Genomic DNA, 12,405 nt, shown 5'->3' with positions numbered 1-12,405 from the left:
GGGACCTGGGCGGGGGCCATGGCAACACAGCGACCTGCAGGAGGCCAGGAGGTGGGTGCAGCGGCTGCCCATGCAGCCCTGAGTGGGGTGGGGGTTTCTACATCAGCCCCCTCGGCTGCAGACACTAAGGTGGCCCTTGAAGAGGGGACCAGGGCCATTCCTTCAGCTCCAAAGGCAGGAGGACAGGTGGTGGGTGCTGGTCTGGAGGCTCTAGGAGGTGACCGTGTGTCGGGGTGCTGGCGAGGGTGGGGGAGGGCAGCCCGGGTGTAGGTCTTGAGCTGCCTGGGGCGCGGGCTGGGCTGTGCCTCTGTTCCCTTGTCCTGTGGTTGAGTTCCTACCAAATATCCACGAGCCTGAGCTGTCCTGGGAAACGAGAGTCAAGGATGGGAGGACACCCGGTGTCCAAGCAGAGGGCTGGCCAGAAGGGGTGCCTGTGAGTCTGCGATGGCTTCCTGGCATGATGCTTAGACTGGCCTCACGGGGGAGGGATTCCCGCCCCCCACTGTCCTGGACCCCAGAGTCTTTCCCTGAGGGCCCCTCCCTGCTCCTCCAGACCTTCCTACAGCCACCTGGGTGTGGGAGCTGGGATGACCAAGGGCTCCTGGGCCTCTGGGTCCCCCAGGGCCTGGGGGAGGCATCCCAGATGTCAAGGAGCCTGGAGGGCAGACAAGCCCACCAGGTGGAGATCTGGAGCTCAGCCTGGGAAGGGACCCTATTCTTGGCCCATCACCACCAGGGCATCACCTCAGCCTTGACCCCATGGCCATTTCTAGCCACACAAGGGTCTTTCTTTAAACAGTTTTGTTGAGGTCTAATTGACACGTAATAAACTGTACACACTTAAAGTGCACAGTGAAATACGTTTGGGTATTGTCTGCACTCTACAACCTGGCAGCCTGTACCCCCACCCCCGGTCTCCTCCTGCCCCATCCCACTGGTCTGCTTTCTGTCGCTAAGGGTAGTGTGCACTTTCTAGAATTTCACATGAATGGAGTCCAGTGCATACTCTTGTCTGGCTCTTCTTCCTCAGCGTGATCATCCTGGCACGTGTGCATGTTGTATATACGGGTAATTCCCCGTGGTTGCCGAGCGGTATTCCGTCAGGCAGACATACCACGACCTTCTATCCGGTCACCTGTTGGTGGGTGCTGGGTTGTTTCAGGTTTGGGCTGTCACAGATAAGCGTGCTGTGATTGTGCATGCACAAGTCTGTGTGGACACGAGCCTTCATTTCTTGGGTGAACACCTAGGAGTGGAATGGCTGGGTCGTACGCTAAGTGTATGGGTAACTTTTTAGCAACTCCCAAACAGTTTCCAAGTAGCTGTCCTAGTTTACATCCCTGCCTGCAGGGAACGAGAGTTCCAGCTCCTCCTTGCCCTCACCCTCGGCCGCACTCCGTGCTGGTCTTTCGTGTTGGTTGCTCTAATGGGCAGGCGTGTCTTGGTGTCACCTCTGGTTTTAATTTTCATTCCCCGATGATTAGTGTTGAGCATCTTCTCCTGGGCTTATTTGCCTTCCGTCTATTTTCTTTGGTGACATGAATGCTCAATCTCTTGTCCGTTTTGTATCAGCACCAGGGCCTTTAGTGATTCTGGTCACCAATTCCAATGTGGAGGGGGTGGTCCTCACACCACCAAGCAATTCTCCAGCACCAGCTGGGTGTCCTACAATTCAGTCAATCCTGACACCATCTACCTGGAGATGGCGTCAGACCCCACAGTTGAAGGGCTCAGTCCCACAAGGCTGTCCCCCACTTCAGATGCCACTCGCAAGTCCAGGCTGCCACCTGTGCCTCTGACCAACAGGCTGTAGATCTGAGGTTCCAGTGACCCCCACCTTGGGTTTGATTGATTTGCTAGAGTGGCTCACAAAACTCAGAGAAACGTCTCACTTACTCGATCGCCAGGTATGAAAGGATAGCACTCAGGAGCAGCCAGATGGGAGAGCACACAGGGCGAGGCGTGGGAGAGGGCGAGGGGCTTCTGTGCTCTGAGTGCGCCCACTCCCCACGTCTCCACCTGTTCACCATCTCGGAAGCTCTCTGAGCCCTTTGCTTTTGGGTGTTTACGGAGGCTTCATGACACAGGCACAATTGATTAAATCATGGCCACTGTGATCAATTCAATCTCCAGCCCCCTCCCCTCCCAGAGGTCGGGGGGTGGGACTGAAAGTTCCTCCAAGGTCAGTGTCAGTTCCCCTGGCAGCCAGCCCCACCCTTAGCTGACCTGGGGGCTTCCCAAAAGTCACCTCATTAACATAATAAAAGACACCTTCATTGCCCTCCTCTCAGGAAATTCCAAGAGTTTTAGGAGCTCTGTGCCAGCAATGGGGACAAAGACTAGATATGTATTTATTATAAATTGCGATATCACGGCCTTTTTCAGTCAGTCCAAGCTTTCCTTGGGGAGCCCCAGTGCCCCTCAAAGGCTCTTGGGCTCAACCAGACATTCAGACACCCTTGTCAGCCGCCCACTCAGGAAGGATGTCAGACAGGGATGCAGCTGGTCATGGGGGCAGCTCAGGTGTGTGGGGATGAGGGTTGGAGGGCACCGCCTGGCTTAGGAGCCCATGCCCCGCAAGCCAGTGTCTCTGGTCACAGCTCTGCGAGGAAGCACCCGGGGTCCCCACCAGGACTGCTGCATCAGGGAAGCCAGACCTGTGGCTCCCAGCACGACTGACCTCAGCTGTCACCCTCCCAGTCTGGACACCTCCCACCCACCAGCAGTCACTCTGCGTAAGCAGTATTGCCTAGTGACACCAGGGAGCAGAGAGAGGTAACCTAAGCTCAGCGCTGTCCAAAGGGTTTGTTTCCCTTGTGGACACGGGGAGAGTGGGTGGGAGAGCTTAGGGGAGGGGCTTTGCATGGGAAGAGCCAGCCAGGTGGGCCTCCGCCTTGCCTTCCCCCACTCCTGACTTCCATAAAGGGCTGGAAGGAGCCACATGCAGTTTTGGTGCATATCTCCCTGGACCCCTTTGGGCTGAGCCCGGGGTCTCGGGTCACAGGGAGCTGAGCTGGCTGTTGTCCCTGCCAGGGCCTCCTCCTCACGAGGCTCGCACACTTCGATTGCACACTCCCCAATCCCCCGGCTCACTCTGCCTCTCCTTGTGCACTCTGCCACACTGCTGTGCCCTCAGGTTGGAGGAAATGGCCACGGGGGATCCTGGCTCCAGCAAGGCCAGAGAGAGACTTGGCTACAAACACTACCTCGGACTGCCCAGGGCCCTGGCCACCATCTACCCTGAGTCTGAGCTCTTCGGGGCTCCCTGGTCCCCAGCCACCTGGACCTGAGTCACTCAGGGGTGGCCCTCCTGACCTGACAGAGTGATCTGGAGGGGCCGTGAGCCCTCACATGTGCCGTGCAGGACTCAGGGCAGCCTGAGACCTGGGCACGATTCTGGGGCCTCTGCGTAGACACTGCTCCTCGGATCTGGGACAGGAGCAGGGGCATGCTGATTCAGCATCGCACACCATCTACTCAGCAGGATGGCAGGCGAGGTGCGCACTAGTGAGGCTGTGACCCACTCTGCCCCTGTTAGGGCAGGACCCTGAGCAGCTCACTGTCCAGGCCTCGGTCTCCTCATTGGTAACATGGGGATGACAAAGCTCCTACTTTGTGGGGCGTGAGGCATGTAAGCTGTCCAGCAGCACGCCTCAGGATGAGGGCTGCCATTCGCGTCCTCGAGGGAGTTTGGGACCTGCTGGGGGACGCAGGGAGCTCTAGGACACCTGAAGTCACCTGGCCAAACCCAGGGTCCCAGAGCAGCTGACTGCATCAGAATGGAGAGCTCGGTGGCCTCCGCCTGGCACTTCGTTCTGTCTTAGCCACCAGAGTGGGCTCCGTCAGGGCCGGGGGAGGGTTCAGGCACCCAGTGCTTCCCTCTCAGTGCTGGGGCACAGTTGCCACACAGAAGCCCCGTCTGCGTTTGCACACAGCTCAGCATATATACAGTACGTGAAATCACTCGTGACCCCGTACCTGCAGCTGCGACATCAGGCCAGCTGAGCCAGGCCGTGCAGGGGAACTGGGCACCTTAGCACTGGGCGACCACTAAGAATGAGAACGGGAAGTCTGGGCCTGAGTCCTGCCCCCACTTACCTATGCACCTGAGCACCTGTGTGCTTGGTCTACCTGTTCACCTGAGCACCTGTCCACTAGTTCACTTGAGCACCTGTCCACTAGTTCACCTGAGCACCTGTCCACTAGTTCATTTGAGCACCTGTCCACTTGTTCACTTGTGCACCTGAGCACCTGTCCGCTTGTCCACCTGAGTACCTGTCCGCTTGTTCACTTGTGCACCTGAGCACCTGTCCGCTTGTTCACCTGAGCACCTGTCTGCTTGTTCACCTGAGTACCTGTCCACTAGTTCACCTGAGCACCTGTCTGCTTGTTCACCTGAGCACCTGTCCGCTAATTCACCTGAGTACCTGTCCGCTTGTGCACCTGTGCACCTGTCCGCTTGTTCACCTGAGCACCTGTCTGCTAGTTCACCTGAGCACCTGTCCACTTGTTGACCCATGCATCATAGTACCTGTCTGCTTGTTCACTTGTATACTTGAGCACCTGTCCACTTGTTCATCTGAGCACATAAGCACCTGTCCACTAGTTCGCATGAGCACCTGTCCACTAGTTCACCTGAGCACCTGTCTGCTTGTTCACCTGAGCACCTGTCCACTAGTTCACCTGAGCACCTGTCTGCTAGTTCACCTGAGCACCTGTCCACTTGTTGACCCATGCATCATAGCACCTGTCTGCTTATTCACTTGTATACTTGAGCACCTGTCCACTTGTTCATCTGAGCACATAAGCACCTGTCCACTAGTTCGCATGAGCACCTGTCCACTAGTTCACCTGAGCACCTGTCCGCTTGTTCACCTGAGCACCTGTCCACTAGTTCACCTGAGCACCTGTCCACTAGTTCACCTGAGCACCTGTCCGCTTGTTCACCTGAGCACCTGTCCACTAGTTCACCTGAGCACCTGTCCACTAGTTCACCTGAGCACCTGTCCGCTTGTTCACCTGAGCACCTGTCCACTAGTTCACCTGAGCACCTGTCCACTAGTTCACCTGAGAACCTGTTCGCTTGTTCACTTGTGCACCTGAGCACCGGTCCACTTGTTCACTCATGCATCAGAGCACCTGTCCGCTTGTTCACCTGAGCACCTGTCCACTAGTTCACCTGAGCACCTGTCCGCTTGTTCACCTGAGCACCTGTCCACTAGTTCACCTGAGCACCTGTCCGCTTGTTCACCTGAGCACCTGTCCACTAGTTCACCTGAGCACCTGTCCACTAGTTCACCTGAGCACCTGTTCGCTTGTTCACTTGTGCACCTGAGCACTGGTCCACTTGTTCACTCATGCATCAGAGCACCTGTCCGCTTGTTCGCCTGTATACTTGAGCACCTGTCCACTTGTTCATCTGAGCACCTAAGCACCTGTCCACTAGTTCGCATGAGCACCTGTCTGCTTGTTCGCCTGAGCACCTGAGCACTATCCACTTGTTCACCTGTGTGCCTGAGCACTTGTCCACTTGTTCCCCTGTCCGTCTGAGCACCCAATGATTCGGCTTCCTTCTCTCAAGTACTTTCTGTTCTCAGGTCCCATCTGTGAGGAGCCCAGGTTAGCTCCATTTCTCTGGTCCCAACCACTGACCTCTGCCAGGCCCCTGCCCCCATCCCAGCATACAAAGAGCAGGCCTGGGGGAGTAGTAGTTCTGGGAGCATGGAAGCCGGGTGTGGGGAGCCAAGAGTCAGCCCTGGGGGCTCTGGGTGTGTGGAGTGGACATGCGGCCCCAGGAGGACACCAGCCCTTCTCCCAGACAGAGCAGGCTGGGGCCACACTCACTGTTCTGAAGACACTTGGCCTCCACCTCTTTGCAGGGTTTATTTGTCCAGTTGGGGGGTCGGCACCCTCAGGAGTGTCCCCTAGGGTGGTAGATGTGGTCTCGATCCTCCTCTGGCCCCCGAAGCACCTGGCGAGACAGCAGCACCCGAGACCAGGGCCCTGCCTCCTCCTGGGCCTCCTCGGGCGGAGGATGGTACAGATTGTCATGGTCGGGCTCAGGGCCCCTCCTGGGGCTTCGGAGGCCACGCAAGATGTCCTTGGTTCCTGCCTGGTCCTTGGTGCCTAGGGACAGGCAGATGGAGGTGTGGCCTCAGTTTCCCTCCAAAGGCCTCATCTATCCAAGTCAACCCCATGGGGGCTCCTCTCCTGTGGCCTCGCTCCCTTTGGGGGATAGCAGGGGACTTGCCCTGACCTTGCTGCTTCTCCTGGGTGGTGGCCATGAGCTTCAGTGCCGGGAGGAGTCCCATGAGCCGGTCCTCTTTCTCCGGAGGCTCCACCACTCGGGCGCCCCAGGCCCTGCGAGCACAGCTGGGTCAGGTCCACGTGCACAGCAGGAGGCAGACATAGCCGGCCCCACCAGGGAGGGCGCCCACCGCCTCCCAGGCAGCCCTGGGTCCCTGTGGACAGGACTTGACGGGAAGCGGCTCCCCACCAGAGTCCTCGGTGGCTCCAGCCCATCACCCACCAGCTGCCCAGGGTCCCCAGAATGAGCGCTGCTGCCTCTCCCTCAAGAACTATAGCCGCAGCCTCCACAGAACCAGACCCATGGGCCAGGTGTCCCTACCACATCCCTGAGCTGCAGGGGTGGGAGAGGGGCCCGGGAAGGTCGGAGCCTCCCTTGGCCAGTGTCCTGGAGGGTGAGGGACATGAGGAAACCTTCCTCCTGGCCCAAGACTGAGGCTGCCCTGGCTACAGCCCGGGGCGCTCCCTCGGGACGGACGTGGCACCGGCACTCAGCCAGTGAGACCCCACGAGCTTGGGCAGGACTCCCTCCTGTTCCAGTGTCAGTGGGAGCCCAGGCCTGCGCAGGCTGGGGACTGGCACTGTGTCCTCCGGCCTGGCGGGGCACGGCCCCAGGTGAAACCAGGCCGGCTGCCTTGTGGGCACAGGGAAGGGGCCATAATTCAAAGGCGGCTCTGTCTATGACCAGGGTCCATGGTGGGGGCTGCCAGCAGAGCAAGGCAGCTGGGGGGTCGGCCTGGAGCCCCCAGGCCCCATTCGCTACTCGCTGCTGACGGATCCCATGGGCTCCTGGGCTGACTGGAGCATCACCCCCTCCCGGAGGCTGCTGGGCAGGGTTTCCCCTCCACCCACCGTTGTCCCAGCTCAGGGAGGGCCCAGAAGAGGGGGCAGCAGGAGGCGCAGGCAGGGCTGCGGGGACACTCACTCCTCTGCGTCCTGTTCGCGGGCCCCCACTCCGCCTTTGGTCTTGATGAGGACCTGGAGAGTGAGGTCACACGTGTGGGCTTAGCGAGGTCCACAGAGCTCCAGGGTCGAGGACCCCTGGGGAGAGCCCCCTGCTGACTCCACCCCACCCCTGCCCACCCCTCCTGGGCCCTCTGGGGTCTGGCTGAGGCCTGGTGGTTTCTAGGGAGACCAGGGAAGACCGTTGGGGCTATACCTGCACCCCCGCCCTGGCTGGTGGCCTGACGAAGGGGGGCTCGTTCCTCTGAGCCCAGCCCTCCTTGTGGTGCAAGTTGGGGACGGGAGCAAATGAAACCGGCGGTCCCGCTGGAACATCAGCGCCTGGCAGCTGTAGGGCAGCCGTGCTATCCTCCCGTGTCTCCAGCCAGGAAGGGGCGGGCCTCCCTCTTTGCCTGGTCACTCCCAGGCATGCAGGGCTGAGTGGCTTTGTCCCAGGGTAGGGAGAGGACACGGCCCCAAGCACTGTCCTGGCCCTGGACACCAGTCATCGGCACAGAGAGCAGCTGACGTGCCCTGCACGCGGAGGTGCCTGGGCTTCACGGCACAGGTGGGCATCACTGCGGCCCCTCCTCCACCTGGGTCGCCTGGTGTCATCGAGGCTGGCCCGTCAGACCCCACAGAGGGGCCCACTCGCCCTCATCCTGAGGGTCCTCCCAGTGCCCATAGCACCGCCCAGTACAAAGGGACCCACAGTCACATCGGTGACCCGTCGTCTCTGTCCTAGGCCAGCTTGGTGCCCTTTCTCCACCCCCTTGCTGACCCGGCCGAGGGGGAAAGCTGAGGTGGGGGCCGGGCAGAGGAGCCCACACGTACCTGGGGTGCTGAGGCTATGCCTGCCTGCTGCAGCAGCATAGCCACCAGGTTGGTGACGAGGAGGAGCCTGCAGGGACGAGAGGAGAGTGAGAGGCAGGCACCTCCAGACAGGACACCAGACCGGCAGCCTCGTGCGGCCAGTAACATGGGTCCCAGCAGGGAGGCCTGGGGCCAGGTCCACAAGTAGTTTTATCTTCTCCCCATCTCACGGACCAGGACACACAGCCACAGAGACGTAGGACTGCCACACGACCACACCTGCTCCCCGGCCTCTCCCGCAGGCAGCCGCTGCACTCCACGTTCTGGGCAGATCCCACACTGCAGGCACCAGCCACCCACGTGGATCTTCTGGCGTCTGTGCTGGCCGCCGCACAGGGACACACACACCCCTCTCAGGGCGCAGAGCAGCGTGGGCTCACGGCCCCCTGTGCTTAGGCACTGATGGGGCAAGGACTTGGGGACGGCTCTCAGAGCGTCCCCACCCACGGCACCCCTGAAGCTGTGCACGTGGCTCCCTCAGGACCAGGCCACATGTCACTCTGTCCCAGAGCTGTGGGTGGACGGCGGTGCCATTACCTGGGTGAGAAGGATGGGGCACTCTGCCTGGACACATCCAGCCTGACCTCTGGGGAGGCCGGGGTGCCCACAAGGGAGAGGAGGTCGAGGACCAAGGCCCCAGCAGGGGTCTGAGGAGCCGTGACCAAAGGTAGGAGACACAAAGAGACACATGCAGGACTGAAGGGGACTGGCGGACTCAGCAGCGAAGGTCCTGGAGACCTCCTCCAAGACAGTGTCGGGAGAGCGAAAGATGGGAGGCTGACCAGTGCATGTGTGAGCACGCATGCATGCGTGTCTGTGTGCTTTGTTAAACAAGACAGCGGGCCCAGAATGGGTCGCTTATGCTAAGCCCCATGTCAGGAAATGGAGACGACTGATTCACAGTCCGGGCTCTCCCAGAAATGGAACCTTAGAGCCGTCGGTCAGGGACCCCAGGGTCAGCACTGGTGAGGTCACCTGCCTGACCGACCCCTGCCGTCCCCTAACGGAAAGCCACCTCAAACAACCAGCCCACTTCTCCCAGTATAACCTCCTCGTTCTGCTCCTGTCTGCCTATAAAAGTCCCTCGTTTTGTACAGCTCCTCGGAGCCCCTTTCTATCTGCTAGATCAGATGCTGCCTGAATTGAATCGATTTTTGCTCAAATAAACTCAAAATGTTCAATATGCCTCAGTTTATCTTTTAACAGCCCGTGTGCATGCACAGCTCTTCAGGTCTTGCATGGAGGGTTTCTGTCTGCAGCTGGCAGGGTGAGGCCAGGCTGGGGAAGGCAGGGGAGCGCAGGGGTCAGCAGGGGCCTCAGATCAAGGCTTCCTACACACTGCCCCAGCAGCCCCAGATTCCAGCCCCACAGAGAACTTCAGCCCCAGATTCCAGCCGCACAGAGACCTTCACTCCTTCTCTGGTGACTCAGCACTTTGGGTGCACACTGCAGGAGCCAAAGGGCAGGGGCTGGACTGGGACATGTGCACAAGTGTCTGGACCCCACGCCCACCACCACTCTGCCAGCGACGCCTGGGAAAGGACTCACAGGACAGGATGCTGCTGGACCTGGAGAGAGGCGATGGCGGTGGCAAGCATGGGGCAGCCTGGCTGTGGGCCCCCCTGTAGTCCCCTCTCCAGGCAGACAGCTCTAGAAACCAAGGGGTCCACAAGGCCCCCAAGCCACCAGTGGCCCACCTCTCTACAGGGAGGCTTGACCTCTGGTCCAAGCTGGGGTCCCAAGGAGAACCCCCAGGACAAGAGGGCCAGGGGGAGCTCTGGCTTGGAGGAAGAGGGACCCCCACAGGAGGAGAGGGAGGGGGAGGAGGGGGACCCCCACAGGAGGAGGATGGCCTTCCAGAGTCCAACAGGAGCCCCAGTGCTTCCCTGAGCCTCACACCCCAGCTTCCAGGGTGACGTCCCCTCAGGGCACCACCTGCCCCCTGCCCCCAGCCCCCAGCCCTGGCCTTCGTTTTATCTTCTTGAGCCCCCCTTTCTTTTGGGGGGTCACAGACCTGCCTCCTTTGAGCCTGGTGCCTCCCACCTCCTGCTTCCAGGGGCTCCCTGGGTGATTATCCACTGGGTCAGGGGACCCCCAAGGACAAGTGCCCACTCTCTCTCTCGTGGGGGCCACATTGGCGGCCCCGGGAGCTGGACCCCAGACACAGACACCAGATGGACAACCGGGAGGGAGAGCTCTGCCCTAAAGCCCTGTACACCCCAGGCGGAGCCGGACTGCTCCTGGGGACCACAGCCAAACACCGGTCTGTGGACAGACAGCCCCCCTTCTCTCTTCCTGACTCTCCCTCCCCTGGAACAGCCAGGGCTGGGGACACAGGCACCCCAGGGGCTGGTCTCTGAGCCTGGGGTTCCTGGAGCCGAGTGACCGCACAGCAGAGCCGCCAGGTTTGGGTGGGGAATCTGGCCTCTGGAGCACTGGGCATTACCTCTTCATGCTGGAATCCCCTTCTCAGTGTAGAGGGTGCTCTGGGGGGCCCGTAGTTCTAGATCCAGGTAGCCGGGGACCCAGGGATCCAAACACCTGGCCCTGCTCCTCCCCGCCCAGCCTCTCGGGGTTTTATGGCCTCCACGTGGGCACGGCTAGACAGAGATCAGGGGCCAGGTGACTGGCCCCACCCAGCTGGCCCCACACACCTGTCTGTCACACTCATGACCTTCCCCATGACCCATGTACCACCCACTTCAGCACAGAGCTGACTCAGCTCCCCCTGCCCCACCCCACACACTGGAATCCATACTGCCTCCTGCTGCTCCTCTCGCCCCGCCCCATTGCTGCGGGGCCCTCGGCGCTGGGACCTGGGGGCAGTGGACCCACAGCCCTGTCCTCCCGGCCCTCAGTGGCTGATGTGCAACGGGTGGGGCTTCCAATGGGGCAGGACAGAGTGAGGATCGTCCAAACCACCCATTTCAGAGGGAACCTGACCGACGTGCAGGAGCAGGTGAGAAGAGCATGCACCCAACTCCTGAAACTTGGGTGAGAACAGAGGAGGCCAGTGGCCTTCTTTCTGGGGGCTGCTCCCACCCCAACCGCAGGTCAGTAGGCACAGTGGCTCTGGGAAGTGGGTTTGGAGCCCTGGTGGCCCCCAGCGCTGACTGGGAATGGGGAATTGGGGGGCGGGGTCATTGCCTGAGGCTCCCACCTCCCCGGCTGACTGCAAGAGGGGGCACAGGCCAGCTCCACCCCTCGCTTACCACAAGCCTGTGCACACACGCAGAGGAGACGGGAGACAGCCCCACAAGAAGTGAAAGCCTGGGCAGCCTTAGAAACTGCCTTGACATGGATGGGCTCCCCAAGCACACACAGGCTGTCGGCAGAGGGCAGGATCCTAGCCGCCTGAGGAGAGCACAGCCTTGACCAGTGCAGACACGGGTGACCCCTGGGGAGCCAGGCTCACAGAAAAGAGGAGAAGGCCGGCCCTGTGGCATAGCGGTTAAGTGCTCGCACTCCACTGCTGGCAGCCTGGGTTTGGATCCTGGGCACGCACCGATGCACCACTTGTCAGGCCATGCTGTGGCGGCGTCCCATATAAAGTGGAGGAAGATGGGCACGGATGTTAACACAGGGCCAGTCTTCCTCAGCAAAAAAAGAGGAGGATTGGCATGGATGTTAGCTCAGGGCTGATCTTCCTCACCAAAAAAAAAAAAGAAAAGAGAAGGAGAAAGAATACTAGGGGGAGATCAGGTCCCCACACCACAGGGAAACCGTCCACAGATTCAGTCCATGGAAATTTCGAAACAAACCAACCACCACCACTCTCAGGGTGAAAATATAAAATTCCAAAGCGGCTACAATATGTAATCTAAGACATCTAGTTTTTTTTTTTTTTAATTAATAGGCTTTACTTTTTGAGTAATTCTAGGTTTAGAGAAAAATTGAGCAGAAAGTACAGAGTTCCCGTATATACTCACCCGTGAGCCTGCTTCCCTTACCATTAACAGTTTGTGTTAGGTGGCACATTTGTTACAATTGATTAGCCAATTAAAACAAGTATTTTCAACCAAAAATTACAAGCCAGGCAAAGAAACAGGAAAAGAGTGACCAACATTCAGGAACAAGCAGGTAACAGAAACTGTCTCTGAGTGGACCGGAGTGTTGGACTTAGCAGACAAAAAAATTAAGGGAAACCACGCTTAAAGAATTAAAGGAAAGTATGATGAAATGACTTAAATAATCTCAATAAACAGAATTTTTAAAAGAACCACATGGAAGTTCTGGAATTGAAAAACAGAATAACAAAATTTTAAAATTCACTAGTGGGCTTAC

The 12,405-nt window shown here is 59.2% G+C and overlaps 1 protein-coding gene across 1 annotated transcript; it reads right to left on the bottom strand.

Annotated features, from left to right (window-relative positions):
- Nucleotides 1-5,877: 5,877 nt before the first annotated feature.
- On the bottom strand, nucleotides 5,878-10,702 carry PRAP1 (proline rich acidic protein 1). Its single transcript, XM_058544347.1, has 5 exons — nucleotides 10,568-10,702; nucleotides 8,083-8,149; nucleotides 7,232-7,284; nucleotides 6,257-6,360; nucleotides 5,878-6,126 (listed from the first exon to the last, which is right to left on the bottom strand). Exons 1-5 carry the CDS (start codon nucleotides 10,573-10,575, stop codon nucleotides 5,912-5,914), a joined length of 447 nt encoding a protein of 148 aa, XP_058400330.1. The 5' UTR covers nucleotides 10,576-10,702; the 3' UTR covers nucleotides 5,878-5,911.
- Between the last annotated feature and the right edge of the window lie 1,703 nt (nucleotides 10,703-12,405).

This window comes from Diceros bicornis, chromosome 6 (genome assembly GCF_020826845.1).
Source record: "Diceros bicornis minor isolate mBicDic1 chromosome 6, mDicBic1.mat.cur, whole genome shotgun sequence".
NCBI classification, from domain to species: Eukaryota; Metazoa; Chordata; class Mammalia; order Perissodactyla; family Rhinocerotidae; genus Diceros; species Diceros bicornis.
This window is presented reverse-complemented; position numbering and strand designations above follow the sequence as displayed.

What these genes read in the sequence shown, in the direction of transcription:
- PRAP1 (XM_058544347.1), bottom strand. An exon ending in GCATAGCCTCAGCACCCCAG is followed by an intron (nt 7,285 to 8,082) that starts GTACGTGTGGGC and finishes CTCACTCTCCAG; the next exon opens with GTCCTCATCAAGACCAAAGG. An exon ending in CACCCAGGAGAAGCAGCAAG is followed by an intron (nt 6,127 to 6,256) that starts GTCAGGGCAAGT and finishes GCCTGTCCCTAG; the next exon opens with GCACCAAGGACCAGGCAGGA.